At 32.2% G+C, this 25,259-nt stretch overlaps 1 protein-coding gene and 1 long non-coding RNA gene across 2 annotated transcripts in view; one reads left to right on the forward strand and one right to left on the reverse strand.

Annotated features, from left to right (window-relative positions):
• Positions 1–5,124: 5,124 nt before the first annotated feature.
• Positions 5,125–13,237, reverse strand: LOC105128577 (uncharacterized). The gene is made up of 4 exons (XM_011030303.1): positions 12,784–13,237; positions 10,384–10,755; positions 5,885–10,297; positions 5,125–5,687 (listed from the first exon to the last, which is right to left on the reverse strand). Exons 1-3 carry the CDS (start codon positions 12,898–12,900, stop codon positions 5,915–5,917), a joined length of 4,872 nt encoding a protein of 1,623 aa, XP_011028605.1. The 5' UTR covers positions 12,901–13,237; the 3' UTR covers positions 5,125–5,687; positions 5,885–5,914.
• Positions 13,238–20,575: 7,338 nt separating this feature from the next.
• Positions 20,576–25,259, forward strand: part of LOC105128579 (uncharacterized) — a 13,959-nt gene continuing 9,275 nt past the window's right edge. The window contains exons 1-2 of the long non-coding RNA XR_842889.1: positions 20,576–20,588; positions 23,968–23,970. This is a non-coding gene — a long non-coding RNA (uncharacterized LOC105128579). The remainder of the gene's footprint in view (positions 20,589–23,967; positions 23,971–25,259) is intronic.

Raw genomic sequence — 25,259 nt, forward strand, 5'->3', positions numbered from 1 at the left:
TTGATAAATTAAAAGTCAATAATAAGTTATGAAATATTTGATAACTATGTAAATTGAAGTACACTAATTGACTGTGAACTTGAGAGAAAGACCATACTCATGCCGAGTACAAATATCTTGATGTATTATTATTGCGAAATTTATAACTATTATTCATGAAATTTTCTATAAGGTTGGATAGTAGGAATTGGAGCTCTCGCTTTCATATATGTTTAGAAGACAAATTATATTGTAATACGAACTTATTCTTAATAAATTTTTGTTACAAGACCTTTTCATATCGGCGAACCTAATTGTTAGGTTGTAATTGGCCTTTGGATTTGGAACTTATATTGTGCATGTAAATAATTTTGTAGACTTAACTAAAAGCTCTCTCTTACTCTCCCTCCTTCTTTAATGATATTTTTTTTTATCTATATTTGGAATTATATACGAAATCCATATATAAAATATTATTATGCAGGTCGGTGTATATCCTTACATGATTTTTCCATAGCATCCATCAATGATATAATCACGTTGTATGTTGGACATTAATTTTAATTCATATAAAAAATAAACAAATAAAAATAAAAGGTACGTATAAGTAGTAAATGGATTAATTAGAAATTGAGTAAGGTAAGTACAATATATACATTTATAGAAGAAAAGTTTAAAACATGTAGGTATACTATATCTTTTTTATATATAATTTAAAATATAAGCATATGAGATTGGATTTATTACTTATTTAGATTTCATTTATAATTAATTTTTTATGGGATGAATATGATGTAATTACTAAATGGTACAAGATATAGTAAGGGTTGAAAGAATATATGGGGTTGATTTTTAGCTAAAATGATGTGAAATAAGGTTTAGGACAATTGAACCATGTTTGTAATAATGACTTGTAACATGAAAGGAGTAGTTGATAATTTGGTATGTTAAAATATAGAGGAAACTCTGTAAAACTTTTAGTAGAATTGTTAATAAATAAAGGAGAATGACTACATGTATAAGTGTAAAAAAAAAAAAAAACCCTTAATAAAGGCTTATATTTGATGGAAATGTGTAAAATTATTATAAAATGTCATGTTCTAATATCTTTGTTTTGGTGGGGGTGTTACAATATTTTCATAAGCAACCTTGTTGGTTGACTAGAATTTACCGCAATTAGTTGTGATCATCATACCACACCATTTGATCTATATAATATATATATGTAGGGTTACACATGGGGTATTGATTTATTAGTGTGGTCATCTAAGGTTAGTGGTGATGATGATCCTATTAGAATCAATAAACATAAAGGATTATTTAAAGACACTAGAAATGTATTAGAATCAATAAACATAAAGGATTATTTAAAGACACTAGAAATGTATTAGAATCAATAAACATAAAGGATTATTTAAAGACACTAGAAATGTGTTTAGATGTAGTTTTGTGTTATAATGGTGAGTTAGATGATAAAGACCCATTTTTGGGCACATCTGTCACTAGTTGATCTCGTAAAATCTAGAGAAATAGTAGGTTTTTAGGCTCTTCACAGTTAAAAAGCTAGCATGTTTCTATTATTTGTGCAAACTATTAATTTTGAGCAATAGAGATGAGTTTACCTATATTTTTTTAGATGTGTGTTTTAACAGCTTCTAGAATATATTTTGAATTTTTATCCCATTAGTCATGCCAATTTTTTATATTGTTAATTTACTATACTTAAAATTGAATCTTCGACGAGGCAGCAACCACCTCTAACTAAGCAAAGTGAGGATTTTAAACCTTGGACACTCGGTAAAGGTAATATATATTTAAAAACATCAATATGTATAGAAAACACGGGTTATAAAAAAGAATGAAGGAAATTTAAGTGTTGAAAAATAACAAAGCATTAAGAAAAACAATAAAGGAGATAAAACCATCCAAGGGAAAAAAGGGTTAGAATTTCAAAATTTTGAATATATAAGATTGACCATCATTTAAAATAATATCTGACTCTATTTATATTATTACAAACTTTGGGTCCTACTTACATAAGTAATTTTAACCTTATTGATATAATTGTATTATTTTATAGTTTTACTCATATTTACTTAGTATTTTGTTCATGTTTTATATAGAAAATGCCTTGATAATCTTTATTTTATATTTTGAAGGCACTTTTAGATGTGTGATTTAAAAAAAATTAAATTGAAGATAAAATTCAAACTATGTTCCAACTTGTGTTGAATATTGGTAGATTTGACATCTGCTCAATATTTTATGTAGAACTTGAGTTGTAGAGGTGGAAATGAAGTGATTCCAATGTAATTAAAAAGTTAATATCTATACCTTTCTATGCATATATGGTAAGGCAAAAAAAAAAAAAAGTTAATATCTATACCTTTCTATGCATATATAGCAAGGCAAAAAAAAAAAAAAAAAGAGGATGGAAATCGCAGCGTTCAAATACAAGTCTTGTATTTTGCCAATTTTGACCTTTGGTTATTTCAACTTGAATATCTTGAGTTAAAGAAGTCCATTTGATGCAAACTTAATTTTTTTGGATTCCTGACTCAAAGACCTATCATCTTACCATATTCAAGAAGAAAAGGAGCTCATATGAGAAATATGTGATTTTTCTAAGGCAACCTTTAAATTCTGCCAACAAACAAGTTTTATGAAGAAATAAATCTAACTTGCCTAAATGTAGATTGTTTACTTTGAAAATGACTATTTTTATATTTTTTAGGAGAATACAAACGAAATAGAGGGATATAGGGATTGGAGTTTCCTATCAAATAAAAAAGAAAGAGAGGGGGCGGGCAAAAAGAAAAATAAAACTTCACCTTTTTCTCATATACCTGCAATTATGCTCTCATATATTCTATTCATTAGTTTTTCAATACAAATACAAGGCTAAGTTATTTTTCATGGTTGAAAGGATATAGAAGCCTTTGGATTTTAAAAACTATAAGATCTATTTTATCTTTTCTTTTTAATTTATATGATGAGTATGTATTTTCTCTATGTTTATTTTCTATAACTCTTTAGTTTGATTGTTAGAACAAACACTAAATTATTATTCTAAATCAATGTATTGTTAAGTTTAATATCAAAACCAGAGTTGTGATATTTAAACTTGTGAAATGATTAAGAGTTTTAATTTTAGGAAAAACATTCAATTCAAGCAAACATAAATTGCATACAGTTATATTGTCTAGATTTATCAACCTATCTAGTTCTTAAGGCTGCCATTGAATTAAATTACTAGTGCGGACATTGTGGTTGTTTAATGGTTAGCCTTAGTTATATTGCAGATCGGTTAACTAACTAATGTTAAGGCAAAATAGATATTCAGAATATAAATTGATATATCATTGCACTGATCAATTTTGATTTCTGTAAATGGATGTTTACTTGAGACTAAGATTTTTCTCTTAATATGTTTCATATTTATTTAATTTAGCTTGATTAGTTTATTTTGTTTACCATAGCATTGCCTAGATAACCTTAAAACCCCCAAACTTTGAATCATCCAGTATAAAGACCTGAACTAGATATTCTTCTTGAAATCGACCCCTTACTTGATCTATACCATCTTATTTATTTAAGTTAGAGTAATTAATTTATATGACTGCGACATTGCAATAAATTTTAGTATCGTTATTGGAGAAGTGATTCTAGTTAATTATTATATTATGATTGTTATTTAATTTGTTAAAAAAATAGACATATATGAATTCTAGCATAATCTCTAACTTCTTATTAATAATGATGACAAGCACTCCTATTTAGAATAGAACTATACATACTTAGTTATGTAGACATCAATACTTCATTGGTTGATCACTTCTTTTAGAGTGATTGTGACTTTTAGTCTCTTAATGAACTAATTAATTGTTCTTTCCACCTTTTTAGTTGATTAATAACTCTTTTATCTCAGTAAATTCTTCTTATTCATGATTAATTTTAAACTTTTTTTTCCTCTTTTACGATGAAAAATCATTGTTATCTACCTTATGTCAATAGATTAACAAAAAATGAAGGAGACAAAAGTCATAGATTTAATATTTAGATAATGTTTGGGACCGCAAACCATGTTCTCAAAAAAATTATTTTTTTATATATATATTTTAAATCATTTTGATGTATCAATTTTAAAAATAATTTTTTAAAAATAAAAAAATATTATTTTAATAAATTTTAGCACTAAAAAAATATTATTTTAATAAATTTTAACACTAAAAATATTTTAAAAAACAATTATAACCACACTTTCAAATAAACTTAAAAGATATGCAGAGGTAATAAAGAAGAGACAACAAGAACAAGATTATTGGTTCATTGTGCAATATAAGGGTTTTAATTGGTGTATTGAGATAGAATGTGTGGTGAGATCATCCCACCCGTAGCCAATGATATTTTGTTGGAACTTGATTCAAGGGAAGGGTTACGACCACGGGAGGGAAAGAAAAGAAGAGAGCTTCCCACCCATAGCCAGACTTTATCGCAGCCACAGCCCCCAATTTAGGGGTTGCAACGTTGCCTAATGCTTGAGCATCAGCACACCATAAAAGCCGTTGGATTTATTAATATGCAATTGATACAAGATTGGGCAGACCAAAAACACAAACTAAAGAACCAAGATAAAGATAGTTTATAATGGTTTAGGTTTTAATGCGCAACAGCACGCCCATTCTTATCACCTAACGCCTCCAAATACATGAACCTGCAACTCTTGGCACCTGTGCTTCATAAACTCACGGGGACACCCCTTGACCTTTAAAGATTTTCGAGATGCATTCCAACTCTGGATCAGATTTCTCCGATTATAGTGGTTCAAAAGTTTTATTTTGAATCTCAGTCCTCAAAATTGAAAACTGAACAAAAATACAAATAAAAATTTCCATAATGAACCATCCTCGCAAAGCTTCAACCAAACTTACATGACACAGAAAAATTGAACTGTAATAACAGCAACCTCTTATCCTTAAAGACAATCCAACACCAAGACACTGATGGCACAAAGGCCAATTTTCAAACATGATAGCAGAAGCAATATTTTTGAACAAATATGGGCCAGAAATGGGAAAATGCCATAAACAAACCTATATTAGTCTAGGGTTCAGATACCATTATGCGAAGGTAGTAGCAAAGTTGGGTAGAACTCAGCGTGTAGGCAAATAATCTACACCAGGTTCAAAAATAGAATAAATTAAAAGGAATACAGCATCCAACTAAACCATATGCCAGAGCAAGAAAGGCTTGGGCACCAAAATTCATGAACCAATCTGCTTACATGTACGTGTTTAAACGGGAAAATGAAAAGATAAATGAAGAAAGATTGCTTAACAACAAAGCACATACAAAGGGCTCCTAATTCTCAGAATGGTTGGAGAAGGATGATTTTGCATCCAGCAGTATAAATTGTCAATCCGATTGACATATGGACACCAATTTTCAAATGTCTGGGCAACACAGTCACAGAATGCAAGTTTTCCATTGGTTAAAATATCTACAAAGGGGACGGTGAACTGAGCCACCCAGTACAAATTCAAGAATATAACACTTAATGACCCTGGAAAGATTCCTTTTTTAAGGTACAACGGTACAGCAACAGGGTGGTGGTTGGAGATTGAACATCAAATAAATCACTCACCACCCATCCTTGAGATCACAAGTTAGACGATCTTTTGGAGTTAGCCAACATCCAACCAGGACAACTGTAATTGAAAACACAACGAAAACACAATTACTTGACCTATGAACAGGAACCTAAGTGCAACTCATGCCCAAAAGAATGCAAGTTAAAAAAAAATATTTACCCCTCCACTTGATCAGAAAAGATAAGGCTATAGCACAGCTTCAAAGCATGAAACACAAAAGGCACATATATTTACAGAACATGACAAAAACTTACAGGTGGATCACTGCATTGTGTCATTATTATTCATCCCTTCTGCCACGAGGATTGCTTATAAACATCCCATCCACCCTCTGGTTCCTTCCTCTTATAACCTCCACTGGTTGCCTGATACATCCTCGATAGCTCCTCTGCATGGGCTTGTGAACTGGCAACAGCCAGCTGCCTTGATGCAAGAGCTGAGGTCTCATTTCTACCTTCAATATCTGCACCTAGAGGCCCAGCATTGAGATCTAGACCCTGCCTTACCCATTTCCTACTGCTCTCCACAGCACCATTATTGTTACTGTCTGCGAGGTTAACAGCATAAGGCCTTGGATAATGGGATGAGACCACACCAACTTGCGCTACTACTTGAGAAGGTACTGTGGGAAAGCAAAGCCTCCCGCCAGATGATGAATCCACATACGATGCCGAACCACCTGAAAATGCTGCTGAGGGAAGAGGGAAGCTGGTCCCAAAAGGAAAGACAGGATACTGAAAAGGAGTTGATGGAAATGGCACTGCTGGAGAGGACGACAACACCGCTCCCCTGTAGACATCAGGATTAAATGGGTTGCTGCCAGTAGAGGAAGCCAAGATCCGTTGAGGCCCACCAGTTGCAACTATAGGGAAAGGCTGCTCTCCTCTATCATGCAAGATAGATTGGATTGTGACAGCAGGATACAGATTTCCTTGAGGAAACCAGGATGGGAAATTTCCCATTTCAGTACTGTTCATTCGAAGGCTAGAAATGGATGGTTGGGATGGCACAATGTTTTGGGTATGCTGCCCAAGTTGTGATGGTTCAGCACTCACCTCATCGATAAGAGGGCCATCATTCAAATCAAAGTCCCAGCAACCACCAGCCTTTCTGTTTAGAAAACCACCAGATGATTCAGCGGGCCTCCGGCCAATGCTTGTTAAGTGATTGCCAATATCACTAGCTTCATCAGCTCTATTCAAATCAAGATCAAGTCCCCCAGAGCTTCGAACAGATATTGAACCCATCAGTGCATCACGTGCACAATCATTATTCTTTGCAAGGTCAGAAACAGAAACTGCCTCCTGAGCAGAACTTCGTGAAGCCAAATCCTCAACGATTCCTTCATCAGGAACATTCAAGTCAATATCTAACAAGGGGCGACCAGGCTTGGAAACCATTGCATCAGGTAGTGAGATATTAGCTGTACCTAATGGAATCTCCAAAGCTTTTCTAGGTTCAGCTGGCCGAAATGCACTTGTGGCTGCTGATCCCTTCCAACCAAGCTCCCGTCTACTCTTAAGTAAATCCTCTGGTGGAACAAAGGACCCTTTTGCAGCGGCAGCTACTGTAATGGAAGCAGGAAGCCCACTAGATACAGAAGAAACAGGTAAGGGAAAAGGGCTAATTAGCTGAATCGCAGAAGAGCATCCAGGTGCTCTCAAGTCACTCGACTCCCCATATTTCCCATCATCAGAAATAAAGCCTTCATTCAGATCAAATTCAACTTTTGCTTCCAGATCCAATCCCCCTGTAGCAGATAAAGAAGAAGCCTCAGCAGCATCAGATGTACATTCCTCAGTTTCATCAGCTCGAGTGCCTGCCAACTTCAACTCTGTTGACCTTCCTACTTGTTCTGGTGCCTGAAAAAGTATGGGAACTGCCTTGCGGGCAGCAGGTCTGGTACTGCAATGCTCATCGACCTGATTACCTCCCAGGCTCTCCACTTTGCACTCACCTTCATGATCAGTAGCAGCTGATGCTGTATTACTTTCATTTTCAATTTTATCAGTAGAATGACTCCTGCCATCTGTTTCACGAGCCTTCACCTCACGCGAGTTTTCAGAATCCATATCCTTACCAGAACTAGAAGGTTGGAGCGCTTCATTAATTGTTCCTTTTGCAAAATCAGACAGCATAATAGCAGGTGGTGCTGGCTCTGCCTTAATAGAAATGTTCAGCTCTTTATTTATATTTTTCTTGTTCTCACCATCAAACTCTACAAGATGGTTTGATGATGATCCTTCCATTGCTTCAATCGCAACTTGCACTCCTGCATTGTTTATATCATTAGAGACAGAACCATGCAACTTCTCTTTGTCATCAGATATGCCATCTACATTTGATCTGCCAGCATCCTCTTTCTCCCATGGTTCTTTGCCCCCACAATTTGATGTTTTCACTGCTGTGCTAGCAGAGGACACAGCAGCTACTAATGTTTCCTCTGATTTCAAATAGCTTTCAAGGCATGGTTTGGCAGTTTGCTGCAAATCCACATTGGAAGAATTAGGAGGTCCATTGAGCTCCCCTGTGCTTTTTTCTTGCGAAAACAGAACTGTTTTGGTCCCTGTGTTCTTGGACAGTGAAGTACCAACAGTACTACCCCGCTTCTCATCTTCATAATCAAAACCATCAACAGGCTTCCCTTGGCTTTGAGCAGGATCATCACATGGAGATGATTTTGCTCTCAAACCACTTGACACACAGGGATGCTCAATAGGCATGTTTCTCCTTGGAGAACCTGTCGGTGAAACCATATCAGACTTGGACATCTCCCCAGCAGCTACACTAGCAAGGAGATTCATACCAACATCATCACCAACTGACATAGATGCATTCCCATCAGAGTATTTTGCACAACTTTCAATCAAAGCATTCATGGAGCTGAAAGAAGCATCATTCAACTTCCCCAATTTATGTTCACACACAGTTGAAGTAGGTGTAGCTTTTGAGACTTCACCTGATTTTCTACCATCACCACCTATCCGACCATGCTCTTCATCAGGAACAGTGGCAGGCGACCCAACTCCCTCTTCTGATCCGGTAAGCACCTCTTTGAAATCATTGCTTTGCCACGACTCAGTCTTAACATCAGATGTTATATTAGCTCGATATGAATCATTTTTTTCCTTCAAATTATAATCAAACTGGTCATGCCTCTCCGAAATCACAGGAGAAGAAGCTCTGCTATTCATGACTGATGCATCTTCGAAAGTTCCTCCACTGGAACTTTGTGCCGGACTGCGACCTATGTTGGGAATTTTAACAATAAATTTATGGCCATTCTGCTCTGTCATGGGAACATCAAGTGCCTTCTCACATGTCAAACTGGAATGTGACAATTTTTCTGAACCTGAATTTCTGTGCAAAGAAGAATTTCTGCTCGACCCAGTTTCCTTTTGGACACCAGATAGAGCTTGGCCTGGAAAGCCATTGACTGATTTACGATGCCGCAAAGAACCAACAATGGTCTTATTTGCCGTCATTGAACCAGCAGTCGAGCTCCTTGCATCCTCCTTTCCAGAAAACCCCCCAGTTTTGGCATGGTCACTGGAACAGGATTGACTATTGTTGTGGGACGGGCTAGAACTGCCGCTTTTCTCATCCCTTGCTACTGTTGGAGATGGATCGGAGCCAGCACTCGCACCAGTGTTTCGGGGTTGTGCTTCCTTTGAGATATTACCCACTGATCCAGGTGATGTTGTCGATCTTACAGGTCCAGGGGATGTTGATGCAGACTTAGTAACAGTATCCCCATGTACAGCCTTGACTGAACCAGTTTTCGAAGCAGAGAGTTGCACAACTGAGCTCTTCATTGCAACCTCAGAGGATGCACCAGATTGTCTGTTCCCACCATGAGGAACTTCAGAAAGATGTGATCTAGCAGGCCATGGGGCACCTTGGTTAGAGGCAGACTTTGCATTTGCATCCATTTCCGCCTCGACACGTTTCTTCCATGTGTCAACTAAGCTCCTCGCTTTCTTCTGTATTTCCAAGTTCTTATGGGTGCGCAGAAGATTCACAGATTTGCCAATATTACACATTTGCAGAGCATGAAGATTTACAGGGAGCTTATCAAGTGCCCGAAGTAATACTACCAGAAATTCCTCAACTGATTTATCACCATCCTTGGGGCTACCATCACCAATCTTGCCTTTATGGACCTCCTGCAGCCATTCATCAAACACCGGCAAGCCTCTAAGCTGCACAAACTGATTTAGGCATTCAAACTTATCAGTGGCCGCTACCACACCAGCAAGAATTGACCGACCAACCAAGTCTATTTTTTTCTCATTTCTCTCAGGGAGCATTATATGCACCAATTTCTCAACCCCTTCAGAATCCACAAGTCCTCCTTTTTCTGTAAATTTAGAAATCTCAGATTTCCACATGCTTTCTGGTCTACTATGGCCAGAATCCCCATCATCCACTTTTGTAAAGCGCTCTCGTTTCACAGGCTCAGAGCCCTGATCGCCCCGTTCTCTTTTCTTTCCCTTACCATAAGAAAAGGATGAAACACTATTCTGTACACTATCTGAAATAGGTTTTAACTGAGATGTTGATGTTGGTCCATTCACTGGCTTTGGAGAGCGCCCACCTGATTGCACTGTTGCACTCATTTCTAAGCGTGTCTTATCCAATAAGTGATCTACTTCCTCTTGACGTTCCTGTGAAAAGAAAGGGAGGAGAAGGATTAATTACCAGAGTATTTACAAATCAAAGCAAAAGGTCAAGAAGCACATCTACCACTCACATTAATATAATCCTGATCAGTTAGCCACCATAAACACTTGTTTGCAATGTCATAAACTCGCCGGCACACAAATGAGCAAATCCCTGAAGGAAGTTCAACACCTTTTGGAAGGAAGGCAACTTTACACGGATGGAGTAGTGATGCAGCAGGAATTTCATCCTTATGAAAGGAATAGAATATTTCGTTTGGCACAGCTTCCAATAGGATGCCTTTGCCAAGCTTTACTTCAGCAGGTCGATAAAGCCAATTTACACCTAACTTTAACTTGTTATCTTTACCGTTAGTCAACCAACGAATTATTCCAATGAATGGTGGGGAGTCCTGGGGTGGTTTGAACAAAGCACAATCTCCAACACTGATCTTGCGTCCATCCTGTTAGGGGAAAATACAAAATGGGAGTTTTGGTGAACTATTATGCAATTTGTATAGTAAAAAAGAACTAAACAAAATTGCATCATCATTTCAATAAGAATAAATAAACATTACACAAATACAGAGATGCAGAACAACTTGTCAAAAAAGACCTTTGGCAAAACAATAAAATGGAATATCATTACTTGATTATACTACCTAATTATTCTAAAATTTTGATCAAAATTTATAATTTTGTGGATTCAAAAGCTCCAGCTTCAGTAAATAGACAAACCATCCTCTCTCGGTTTCAATAATTAAGCACTTAACAAAATCAAATCAATAAAGCTAACTTAATCATCGTTCAGTGAAAATTCTCATATGAAAACCTGAAAGAAGTCATCAAGGGCGACAAAGATTTCATTGAATCACTCTGGTTTCAGCTTGTATACACGAGGAAACAAAACTTTGAATGAAAAAGAAAAAAAAAACGTTTCAAAGGAAGAAAAACTGACTTTTTTGTTCCAAGCAATGGTGGGCAGTTAAAATTAGCACACGTGTGACAGCAGAGAGTGATGGGAATTATTACATAAACTCACAATTTTGGAAATTATCAATTATTTAACCCGTTGAATTTTAAAGCACCTTACCCAAAAGTCTCTAGCCCAACCAGATATCACATACTATTTAGATACTTCTACAAGATATTTGATTTCAAGAAAGAAACTTCTACAAGAGTCACACAACCCCTTCCTAAACTATTTAGATACTAAGAAGGCCCCAGGGATCCAATAGCATGAGAGCATCCTGTAATTAAAATCTTCACAATCAAGAGACACAAACAGTACAGACCCCATATCAATGATTCCAAGACAAATCTTTGCAAACCAAACCTTAATGCAAATATACCTGTATACAGCTCAATGCCAAGCCAAACCTTTAGCTATCTAATGCTAAAAATTGTATAACACCTGCATCCACTCTAAACTCATGTAACCAATTACAAATCCATATTTACTGAAGCTATCTTACAAGAACTGAGGTAAAAATAATTTCGACAGCTGGTACAGCTTTTATCCATAGGAGTAATGGGACTGAAATTAAAACATGAAAAAAGGGGCATGCCTTTCTCTAATGAAGGAATGGGGGTATGCTTTGGCAATTTAATCAGCGAAAACATGAAATATAGACAATTTAACCAATCAACCCCAAGAAAATCCACAACTGACAGTTTATATATTTCTGCAACTTTTCCACATCATGAACTTGTTGATGAATTGCAACAGCAACATATCTCAAATTGCATCCATGCTTACAGGAGCTATATACTCAGAATTAATACCATTTTGAGGATGAAGCTAACTAGCTCAACAACAACAGCACATGTATCACCTTTTTTACTATAAACCATATACCAGCCTGGCTCTTTTTTTAATTCATAAATCCAGGAAAAAGATTTTCCAGCAACCCAATTTTGCCCAAAGTTCAAGAAAAGTCCTTAAAACATAAACAAAAGAGAAACCCTTCGATTTCGGCACACCAATTTGTGCCCATACATTACAAAAACCCTGTAATAACTCAACACGTCCCAGAATACCATAAAATCAGTGTAAGAATAGGAGCATCAGCACCAAGAAACCCTATAAAAACTCCATAGACAATCAGTGTAAGAATAGCAGCATCAGCACCAAGAAACCCAATACAAACTCCATAAAATATATATCGCCAAAGCACAGTCATGGAGTCTCAATGTCAACACCAATCAAAGAAAATCAAAACTCTCAAAGTCAAGCTAATCTCCCGAAAGTTCCTATATCACACAGGCAATTTTCCCATTGCAATCGTTGATCCAAATCATCCACCAATACAGTCCAGATAACATAGAATTACAATAAAATTGATCCACTACCCCTCTCAATCCCACAAATGCACAAAACCCAATTAACCCTCCATCCTGTCCCGCCAAACAAACAAATCAAAACCCCAAAATGTTAAATAAAAAAAGGACCCCAAAAATTAAGACAGGAAAAAAAGAAGAAGAAGAATTACCTTGAAAAACGAATTAGAAACATCATCACCAGCTACAGCAGAATTACCACGTGTGGGACCTGTCCACATGTGCCGATGATCCTTTTTCCTCTCCTCACCTTCCCTTCCATGCAGCATAGCCTTGCATTTTCCCCCTCGAGTACCATCAATCCACCACTCTCCTTCCAAGAAATAAAACCCAAAACCCAAACTTCTGTCTTCGCTTATTCAACCGATTCTATATAGATCCGGTAAAACAAACCCTAGCTTCTTCAATTCACCATTAGCTAATCGAAACCCTAATTTCTTTTTTTTCCCTAATCGAAAATAACTGCGATTCCTTCCATCAAACGATCCAATTATATCTCCAGATCCGTTAAACTGAGAGAAAATCCCGAGACCCCGCTTCGATTTAGAGAGAGAAAATCGAGAATCTAGAGAGAGAGTATCGAGGAGAAATAAACCTAAAATAAGAAAAAAGGGGGAGAGAGAGACGGCAAAAGGAGAGGTGGAGTACTTCTCGGGTACTTGGTAGAGCAGAGGCGGGCAGATTGGGCAGGGCTTCGGGTAGTTTAATAATGTGTTAATGTCACCCGACTGTGAGGGAACTAGGATTTTTAGAGAATACCAGTGGTGGTGATTATTATTTATCGATTAAAATATCAAAACAAAAAACCTGACTGTTACTGTTAACCGAATTTAAGGGATGGGAAGGTACTTGTCTTTGACTCTCTTTTTTCCAGGCCTATTTTAATTTATTACCAAATATAAATGTCGGGCCAGAGATATGTATGGCTTAAATTTGTTTTTTTTTTTTTTGCCTTTTTTCCGGGGGGGGTTCGGGTGGGGTATGATAGGGCTACATGGAGGGTAGGTAGTTGGATTAGGTAATTTCGAGAAGGGTATAAGTGGAAACTCGGGTGGTCGGGGGGGTGCAAGTCACATGTGGGCAAATGATGAAGAAGTTAAGGTTGTCTTGAGTTGTCCCAACACAAATCGGTTAAGTAAGAAAAGGATGATGTAAATGTTGTGTTTTTGTCAAGAAAATGATTTTTCAGGTTTCCATGCTTTGCTTTTTCGAAGCCCCGTCCATTCTTCTTCCTCTCTCTTGTCAGTAAGGACAAGTCCAGTCCTTGGATTTTTTATCTTTTTGGGTTCCGTCCACCGGCTCCCAATCTTTTTCCGTCCTATCACCGTCCTTATCTTATGTTTTTTAATTTTTTTAAAGAGATAAATTGTGGACATGCGTCGGCCACCGGAGTAAAAATCTAGGAAAAAAAAAAAAAATCTTTGGATTCATAGATTGTGTGCGGAAGGAAGTCATTCGATTTGAGAAATCCTACAGCATATCTTAGAGGTTGTTGGGTACAAGATTAATACTATATGCCTTAGCTTACCGAGTTGCTTGCGTCAATCACCTGGCCATATCATTTTCATGGCGTATGAAATCCGTGGGTATCAAATCATGTTGTCCTTTTCATATCATAGATATCATGAACGGCAACTTTCACACGGTAGGGGATGGCAATAACTATAACGTGGTCATGTTTCTATGATGTGGCCAAAAATAAATAAAATAAAATAACTAAAATAAAAATCAAATTTATTATGGCCATGGATATATTTTATTGTTCATTACTATAATATAATTATTATTTTACATTTATATTAAAAAATTAATTTTTTTAATATTGAATGTATTTCAATCTTTTCTCACAATTCCTTGATCATTAAAGAACTAAATAGAAATATAGTTATCTTTTATATTTATTTTTAAATATAATAAAATTATCTAATTATCCTCCAGATTAAGAATTCTAAAACTAATATAAAGAGATCTTTTTATTTTATTTGAAATACAATAAAATAACAACAAATTTATTTTTTAAATAAAAAATTAAGCATGCGTTTAGGGACCTTTTAATCTTTTCACTCTAATGGGCTGAGAAATTTATTTTAAAATTTAAAATGAGAATTGAATATAAATGGATTGGATTTTCAACTACAGATATGGATAACGACTTTTTAAATTAGGGTAAATAATAAAAATATTTGAAAAAAATAGAGAAAGAGAAGTTGTAATTTCTATATCTCTCTCTATTTTTTTATTTGTTGAATTGCTATTAAGATTGTTAAAATTGAGTTTATATTTGAGAAATAATTAGATTATTTTATTAATTATGATTTGCTAGCTTTCTTAATAATTAGTTTATGTTTGACAAGATTATTTTATTATATCATTAAAATTTTGATACGATGTAGTCATTCAAGTCTTGACATGATTTGAATATGCTTGTATTGAACATCCTTTGTTAATTGTAATTGGATGGTTTCAAATTTTATTCTTGTAATTTATTGACCATGAATTGCATTCTTAAAATGTTGAATGAAGTAATAAAAGTTAAAATTTAATGTTAGTTCATGAATTCATCAAACCTTAGTAGTGTAGTTTAGAAATAAATATACAATTTTATGACCTATATTTAAGAATTTCACAAAATATAATGAATTAATATTAATTTTTATTATCACAATGATATATATAAGAATAATATAGGTGTAGGTGTTATATCTTGAAATAAGATATCACATATAAAACTTGAGAATTTGGTCATTGTAATTAGCAAAACATTAATGCAAGTAACCAGGTTTAAACTCAAAGCTCTGGGAACATTTCATATTTGATTTTTCAAGTAGAAAATTTTGTTGTCAATCCCAACAATTTAGGATTGTCTAAATAATATATAGGATTTTATATATTGGTACTTGAATCATTTTCTTGTGAAAATGATACTCTTTTGATATATTCTATTTATCATGATTCAAGCACTTGTAGTGGGTCAAAGGGTCATCATTGATCTAGTCTAAACTTTAGCGTACTTGTATACCATTAAATTTAGTATTAACATATCATAAAAGTTTATCTTACAGTGTATATGACTAGTTAGTCTTGGATTTAATAGCTAATTGTTGCCTAAAAGCACAAGTACTTGATCTAATTGGGTGTTTGGGATTGATTGTTGATATATAGAGTTCAATTTGATGAGGGTTTCAACTGTACATCTTTTTGTCCTATAGATCACTCTATTCAAGAGCATGTCCTTTATCTTCTAAGAGATTGTTTTCATGTTATACAAGTTTAAATTATTAGTTTTATGATTGGCTTTATATTAATTGCAATGTAGAGTTTTTATATTGCTTGATTTTTTATAAATTTTTGTTAGACTATTTGAAAGAGTAAAAATAATGAGAGATTTTCATATAGGAATATATGTTTCTTCATGCTTATATTTGGCAAGTTAGACATGATTTTAATGGTCGTGAATTAGTCTTTACTACTGATAATTTTAATATCAATTAACCTATTCGATTAGTGTCTAGATTCTTCCATAACAAAGATAAGTAAAGCTTAACATATATAGAAACTTTCTGGATGGTCTATTTTGAAACCATCTTGATACTTACTTTATAAGGTTTTTTTTTATTAATATTGTTGTGTTATTAACATGGTGGAAAAAATCTAAGGCTTATGGCAAGGTCTTTTATTAACTAAAGAAGTTGGTTACTCTCATGTTCTTATTATTTGAGATGAATCTTTTAGAGGTTTTAAAGCGTATTTATATTATTTCTCTTTTTTTCTCTCATCCTCGTTTAATGCTTATTCTTAATATTCAAAATCCTTTTTTATAGAGCATAACAATCTCAAAATCTCAATGTTTTATGAAAAAACAACATGACAAAGTCTAAAGTTTGGAGCAAATTTATAAAGATATCAAGGTTTTTCCATGATAGATTGATGGGTTTCGAGAGTTGATGAATAAGAGCCTGGTTAAAGATTCACAAGATCTTAAAAATATGTTTCAAATAACATGTAGAGACCCTACGATGCTTAAATTAGTAAAAATATAGAAGGAATGTTAACTTAAAGGTTATATATGATATATAATGAATGCTAAGAGAAAGTGTTATTTTTGTATTGATGGTCCTTTTTCTTTGTCCTAATAATTAATGGGAATTTATACGTACATGAATCATACTAACTAGCATGGAGTAAAGGGTAAAAAAAAGAATATAAAATGCCCTGAACTTTTTATACAATTAATATCTTTTTAATTATTTTATACAAGAAATTTATGAGTATTTTTTATATATCATAAAGACATCATCAAGTTCACTTTTCAATAATTATAACCACAAGTACATTAATATATAATTTATACTTAAATACTAGTGCCATTACAATGTCTTATAAATTACATGCATAAACTTGTCTATAATACAATTATTATATAACATCAAGACCAATATAATAGTGAAGGTTAAGCAGCTTAATAGAATTTTCTAAAAGCATCAAGGCCTTCAAAAAAAGACTTGTAAAACACACAAGATCATAAATTTGAAAAAAATAGAGAAAAAGAAGTTGTAATTTCTATATCTCTCTCTATTTTTTTATTTGTTGAATTGCTATTAAGATTGTTAAAATTGAGTTTATATTTGAGAAATAATTAGATTATTTTATTAATTATGATTTGCTAGCTTTCTTAATAATTAGTTTATGTTTGACAAGATTATTTTATTATATCATTAAAATTTTGATACGATGTAGTCATTCAAGTCTTGACATGATTTGAATATGCTTGTATTGAACATCCTTTGTTAATTGTAATTGGATGATTTCAAATTTTATTCTTGTAATTTATTGACCATGAATTGCATTCTTAAAATGTTGAATGAAGTAATAAAAGTTAAAATTTAATGTTAGTTCATGAATTCATCAAACCTTAGTAGTGTAGTTTAGAAATAAATACACAATTTTATGACTTATATTTAAGAATTTCACAAAATATAATGAATTAATATTAATTTTTATTATCACAATGATATATATAAGAATAATATAGGTGTAGGTGTTATATCTTGAAATAAGATATCACATATAAAACTTGAGAATTTGGTCATTGTAATTAGCAAAACATTAATGCAAGTAACCAGGTTTAAACTCAAAGCTCTGGGAACATTTCATATTTGATTTTTCAAGTAGAAAATTTTGTTGTCAATCCCAACAATTTAGGATTGTCTAAATAATATATAGGATTTTATATATTGGTACTTGAATCATTTTCTTGTGAAAATGATACTCTTTTGATATATTCTATTTATCATGATTCAAGCACTTGTAGTGGGTCAAAGGGTCATCATTGATCTAGTCTAAACTTTAGCGTACTTGTATACCATTAAATTTAGTATTAACATATCATAAAAGTTTATCTTACAGTGTATATGACTAGTTAGTCTTGGATTTAATAGCTAATTGTTGCCTAAAAGCACAAGTACTTGATCTAATTGGGTGTTTGGGATTGATTGTTGATATATAGAGTTCAATTTGACAAGGGTTTCAACTGTACATCTTTTTGTCCTATAGATCACTCTATTCAAGAGCATGTCCTTTATCTTCTAAGAGATTGTTTTCATGTTATACAAGTTTGAATCATTAGTTTTATGATTGGCTTTATATTAATTGCAATGTAGAGCTTTTATATTGCTTGATTTTTTATAAATTTTTGTTAGACTATTTGAAAGAGTAAAAATAATGAGAGGTTTTCATATAGGAATATATGTTTCTTCATGCTTATATTTGGCAGGTCAGACATGATTTTAATGGTCGTGAATTAGTCTTTACTACTGATAATTTTAATATCAATTAACCTATTCGATTAGTGTCTAGATTCTTCCATAACAAAGATAAGTAAAGCTTAACATATATAGAAACTTTCTGGATGGTCTATTTTGAAACCATCTTGATACTTACTTTATAAGGTTTTTTTTTATTAATATTGTTGTGTTATTAACATGGTGGAAAAAATCTAAGGCTTATGGCAAGGTCTTTTATTAACTAAAGAAGTTGGTTACTCTCATGTTCTTATTATTTGAGATGAATCTTTTAGAGGTTTTAAAGCGTATTTATATTATTTCTCTTTTTTTCTCTCATCCTCGTTTAATGCTTATTCTTAATATTCAAAATCCTTTTTTATAGAGCATAACAATCTCAAAATCTCAATGTTTTATGAAAAAACAACATGACAAAGTCTAAAGTTTGGAGCAAATTTATAAAGATATCAAGGTTTTTCCATGATAGATTGATGGGTTTCGAGAGTTGATGAATAAGAGCCTGGTTAAAGATTCACAAGATCTTAAAAATATGTTTCAAATAACATGTAGAGACCCTACGATGCTTAAATTAGTAAAAATATAGAAGGAATGTTGACTTAAAGGTTATATATGATATATAATGAATGCTAAGAGAAAGTGTTATTTTTGTATTGATGGTCCTTTTTCTTTGTCCTAATAATTAATGGGAATTTATACGTACATGAATCATACTAACTAGCATGGAGTAAAGGGTAAAAAAAAGAATATAAAATGCCCTGAACTTTTTATACAATTAATATCTTTTTAATTATTTTATACAAGAAATTTATGAGTATTTTTTATATATCATAAAGACATCATCAAGTTCACTTTTCAATAATTATAACCACAAGTACATTAATATATAATTTATACTTAAATACTAGTGCCATTACAATGTCTTATAAATTACATGCATAAACTTGTCTATAATACAATCATTATATAACATCAAGACCAATATAATAGTGAAGGTTAAGCAGCTTAATAGAATTTTTTAAAAGCATCAAGGCCTTCAAAAAAAAAACTTGTAAAACACACAAGATCATAAAAATTAACATAAGTATTTACATAATCTTGATTACTACATTTACAACTAAATAAACAAAATCAATATCATTAATTCTTCAATAAATATGTCAATTCATGTGTTTTTTAATTTAATACTTCCTAAACAACAACTGATAAACTCTTTTTTTTTCTCGCTAAACATATTAAATTTATGTCATTAGACATGTAACTACTTCTTGATTTACCATTTATTTCATGGCTCATTTCAATATAATTTTTCACCGCTTCTTTTATGTTCATCAAAATTATTTCAACATTTTTCATATCTATGTCTTATTTCATCTTATAAGCACATTTATGCTATGCTACTATTTCACAGCACCGTTAATCAATGTCATATTTTGTCTCTCTATTATAATTATATATCTTTGTATATTTCCTGAGCTTTTATTTCATTTCGATCAACTAATTTTATTCATTTGTCATTTTATCTATATAATTTTTTTTTTAAAATACTCAATATACTTTAAATTCATTTTTTCTTACACATACATTTTTTTCATTCTCATATACCTTATACCTAATATAGCCCTTTCAATTATGTCTTTCATCTTTAATATTTATAAGGGATGGCAACAACTATGAGATGACAATGTTTCTATGATATGATATGACAAAAAAAATTAAAATAAAAATTAAATTTATTATGGCTGTAGATATATTTATTGTTGATTATTACAATGTAATTATTATTTTATTTTTATAGTAAAAAATAAATTCTTTGATATTAGATGCATTTTAAACTTTTTTTATAACTCCTTAATCATTAAAGGATTGATTAGGAATATAGTTATTTTTTATATTTATCTTTAAACATAGTAAAGTTATCTAATTATCCTCCAAGTTAAGAGTTCTAAAACTAACATAAAGGGATCTTTTTATTCTTTTGAAATACAATAAAATAATAAGTTTATCTTTTAAATAAAAAATTAAGTATGCACCCAGGGGTCTTTTGGTCTTTTCACTTTGTTAGGTGGAGAAATTTGTTTTAAAATTTAAAATGAGAATTTTTTTTAAATGAATTGGATTTTCAACTACAGATATGGACAATAAGTTTTTAAATTAGAGTAAAAAACAAAAATATTTGTAAAAAATAGGGAAAGAGAAGTTGTAATTTCTATAATTATAGAGTTTTTTTTTCTCTTTCTATTTTTTTATTTGTTGAATTGCTATTAAGATTGTTAAAATTGAGTTTATATTTGAGAAATAATTAGATTATTTTATTAATTATGATTTGTTAGTTTTTTTATTCTAGGGCAACGATGTAGTCATTGAAGTTTTGATATGATGTAGTCGTTGAAGTTTTTACATGGTATGAATATAGTTGTATTGAACATCCTTTGTTAATTGCAATTCGATGATTTCAAATTTTATTCCTGTAATTTATTGACCATGAATTACATTCTTAAAATGTTGAAAGAAGTAACAAATTTTAAATTTCAATGTTAGTTCACCTTAACAGTGTAGTTTAGAAATAAATACATAATTTTATGACCTATATTTAAGAATTTCACAAAGTATAATGAATTTATATTAATTTTTATTATCACGATAATATATATAAAAATAATATAAATATAGGTGTTATACCTTGAAATAAAACTTGAGAATTTGGTCATTGTAATTAGCAAAATATTAATGCAGGCAACCAGGTTTAAACTTATTGAAGAAATTTAATTGATGAAATCCAAGCCCTATAAACCTTTCTTATTTGATTTTTTAAGTAAAAAATTTGGTGTCAATAACAATTTAGGATTGTCTAAATAATATATAGGATTTTATATATTGATACTTGAATCTCTTTCTTGTGAAAATGATACTCTTTTGATATATTATATTTATCATGGCCCATGCATTTGTGGTGGGTGTAAGGATCATCATTGATTTAGTCTAAACTTTAACATACTCATATACCGTTAAATATGGCATCAACATGTCATAAAAGTTTGTCTTACAATATGCATGACTAGCTAATCTTGGATTTAATAGCTAGTTGTTGCCTAGAAGCACAAGTACTTAATCTATTTAGGTGTTTGGGATTAATTGTTGATATATAGAGTTCAATTTGATAAGGGTTTAACCTATACATATCTTTGTCCTATATATCACTCTATTAATGAGGTTGTCCTTCATCTTTTAAGAGACTGTTTTCATGTTACACAAGTTTGAATGGTTACTTTTATGATTGGCTTTATATTAACTACAATGAAGAGTTTTTATATTGCTTGTTTTTTTATAAATTCTTGTTAGACTATTTGAAAGAGTAAATAATGAGAGGTTTTTATATAGGGAATATATGTTTTTTTATGCTTATATTTGGCAAGTTAGACAAGATTTTAATGGCCGTAAACTAGTCTTTACTACTAATAATCTTAATATTAATTAACATATTCGTTTAGTCTCTAGATTCTTCCATAACGAAGATGGGTAAAGCTTAATATATATAAAAACTTTCTGGATAGTCTATTTTGTAACCATCTTGATACTTACTTTATAAGGGTTTTTTTTTTTATCAATATTGGTTGTGCTATTAACATGGTGGAAAAAATATAAAGCTTCTGGTAATGTTTTTTATTACCTAAAGAAGTTGGTTACTCTCATTTTCTTACTATTTAAGATGAATCTTTTAGAGGTTTTAAAGTATATTTATACTATTTCTCTTTTTTTTTTCTCTCATCCTCGTTTAATGCTTATTCTTGAAATTCAAAATCTTTTTTTTTTTTTATAGAGCATAACAATCTTAATGTTTTATGAAAAAACAACATGACAAAGTCTAAAGTTTGGAGCAAACTTATGACGACATCAAGGTTTTTTCATAGTAAATTGATGGGCTTTGAGAATTGATGAATAAGAGCTTGGTTAAAGGTTCATAAGTTCTTAAAAATAAGTCTCAAGTATCATGTAAGGGATCCTACGATGCTTAAATTAGTACAGATATAAAAGGAATGTTGACTTAAAGGTTATATATGATATATAACGAATGCGAAGAGAAAGTGTTATTTTTGTATTGATGGTCCTTTTTCTTTACCCTAATAATTCATGGGAATTTATATATACATGAATCATACTAACTAGCATGAAGTAAAGGGGAAAAGAAAGAATATAAAACGCCCTGAACTTTTCATATAATTAATATCTTTCTAATTGTTTTATACAAGAAATTTATGGGTACTACATTTACAATCAAATAAACAAAATCAATATCATTAATCCTTCAATAAGTATGTCAATCCATGTGTTTTTTTAATTTAATACTTCTTGGACAACAACTGATAAACTCTTTTTTTCCTTGTTAAACACATTCAATTAATGTCATTACACATGTAACTATTTTTTTATTTATCATTTATTTCATGGCTCATTTTAATATAATTTTTCACCCACTTCTTTTATGTTCATCAAAATTATTTCAACATTTTCCATATCATGTTCCTTATCCCCATTGTATTTTATCTATGTCATATTTCATCCTTGTCATTACCCAATAACAAAATAATAAAAATTAAATATAGTTGACAATGGGGTTAAGATAAACACATAATTTAGAAGTTTGAGGACTTAATTGGACTTGAAATTATTTAATTAATGAAATCAAGGACCTAATTGATAAATGTCAGAAGTTCAGGGACCAAAGTGAAAAATAGTCATTCCCAAGGACACAAACGACGCCGTTTTGAAGAGTTGTTCATTATCCCTTCCATTTCGTGCGAAGAAAGCCTATTCAACAGGGAAAACAGCAGCAATTTGATTAGATCATGGACCACTTCTTTTGCCCAGGATCCCACTCGTGGATTGATTAACAGTCCTTTAAATGCAGGACTGTAACAGGGACTGGTTTTAGGGGCAAGCTCTCTGGCTCTATGAAAGGCAGAGCAAAACAAAGGTAAAAGGGGGGAGGGAAGAACAAAAAAAAAACACAGCGATAAAAACGAAGAAAAATAAACCCAGAAACTAGAGGAGGAACAACAAAACATCAAAAGAAAAAAAAAAAAACAAAGCAAAAAAAAGGGAAAAACTCAAGTAAAACCCAGAGGAAAAACCCAGAAAACGAAGAGGGCCACGAATGGCAGACAACAAAACATAACAGGGGAGCGATTGAGAGAAAATTCATAAATAAAAAAAAAATAGAACCGAGGGAGTGAGGATGAAGAAAATAGGGGAAGCAAAAGGAAACAACGTAAAAACAGAAGCGAAAAAAAAGAACAGAAATTAGGGACAAGAGAATAAACAGAGATTATACAGATAGGAAAGCAAATTTTGGCAGCCACTGCACCTTCATCATCGTCTTCTTCCAGACTAGTGCCAGCCGCGATTCCGGTTGCACCACCTTCCCTTCTTCCCCCCGAACAGAGGAGGGAGCATAGGAGATCGATCAAATACCAGAAGTACGAGAACCAACCATTCGCAGGATCACAAGAACAAAGCAGAAGGAGAAGCAGAGCAGAGGGGGTAGTGACGGCCAGCCAGAGCTTCGACAGTCTCCATCGCCTCCGGCCAGCCAGAGCTTCGTCATCGTCTCCATCACCCCCAGCAGAACAAGTAAGCGACCTCTTCTTCTATTTTAGTGAATTAGCATCTACTGAATTTTAATTCACTTGCACAGTGTAGTAACACGCGTGCGTTAGCGTGTGCGTGTTGCTTAGCCCAGCCAAGTCACTGGCATAGGTCAGTGACCGGGCTGGGCTGGCTAGGTCCAGCCCAGCCCAAATGGGTTGAGTTGGACCCAACCCAAAAATATAAAAAATAAAAAAATAATAAAAATTATGTATGCATAAATAAAAAATAAATATGAATTTATTGTTTTTTATTTATTAACGCAAGAGTCAGAATAAAAATACTAATTTATTTCATTGCATTTTATTTAGTTACATAAAAATAAAAAATGTGCATGAAAAACAAAAGATAAAATAAAATAAATTTATTGATTTATTCACTGACGCCAGAGTTATGAATAAAAATACTAATTTATTTCATTGCATTTTATTTAGTTACATAAAAATAAAAAATGTGCATGAAAAACAAAAGATAAAATAAAATAAATTTATTGATTTATTCACTGACGCCAGAGTTATGAATAAAAATACTAATGTAAATTTATTTTATTTTATTCTATTTAGCTACATAAAAAAATTGTGTATGCGTAAAAATAAATTTATTTTGTTTATTCACAGATGTTAGAGTCAGGAATTAAAAAAAATACGGATTTAAATTTATTTTATAGCTACGTAATATTTACCAACGCCAGAGTTGGAAATATCTGTAGTTAAATATTCACAAACGCTATAGTCAGGAATATTACACGCAAAACCATCATTGCATAAACCAATAAAATGTTAGCAATTTATGACAAAACCAACAATGCAGCCTGCCTCAGGCAGGACGTTTAAGGGGTAATAATATCTTTCCTTTTGCGTAATCAGTCCCGTACCATAGAATTTCTGCTGACCAGTCAAGGTTCCTAGTAACCATAATACTAAGTGGTGACTCCTTAAAACAAACTATTCCATATCAAAGAATAGGATACCAGAAATCCATTCTTTTCATGATATATTTAAATTTTTAAGGCAATCACGATGTCAGGTGTAACAATCATATAAGCACATTTATGCTATGTTAATATTTCACAACACCCTTAATCACTGCTATATTTTGTCTCTCCATTATAATTATATGTCTTTGTGATTAATACTTAAAAGTGCATTTTTATCATGGTTTTATATCATCATTTTGCACTTGAA

The sequence above is a fragment of the Populus euphratica genome, unplaced genomic scaffold, assembly GCF_000495115.2.
Source record: "Populus euphratica unplaced genomic scaffold, PopEup_1.0 scaffold111.1, whole genome shotgun sequence".
NCBI classification, from domain to species: domain Eukaryota; kingdom Viridiplantae; phylum Streptophyta; class Magnoliopsida; order Malpighiales; family Salicaceae; genus Populus; species Populus euphratica.

Coding starts and splice junctions, on each gene's coding strand:
- LOC105128577 (XM_011030303.1), bottom strand. CDS start 12,900: ATGCTGCATGGAAGGGAAGGTGAGGAGAGGAAAAAGGATCATCGGCAC. Junction 10,756..12,783: donor TTTCTAATTCGTTTTTCAAG/GTAATTCTTCTT, acceptor TTCCCCTAACAG/GATGGACGCAAGATCAGTGT. Junction 10,298..10,383: donor CTGATCAGGATTATATTAAT/GTGAGTGGTAGA, acceptor TTCTTTTCACAG/GAACGTCAAGAGGAAGTAGA.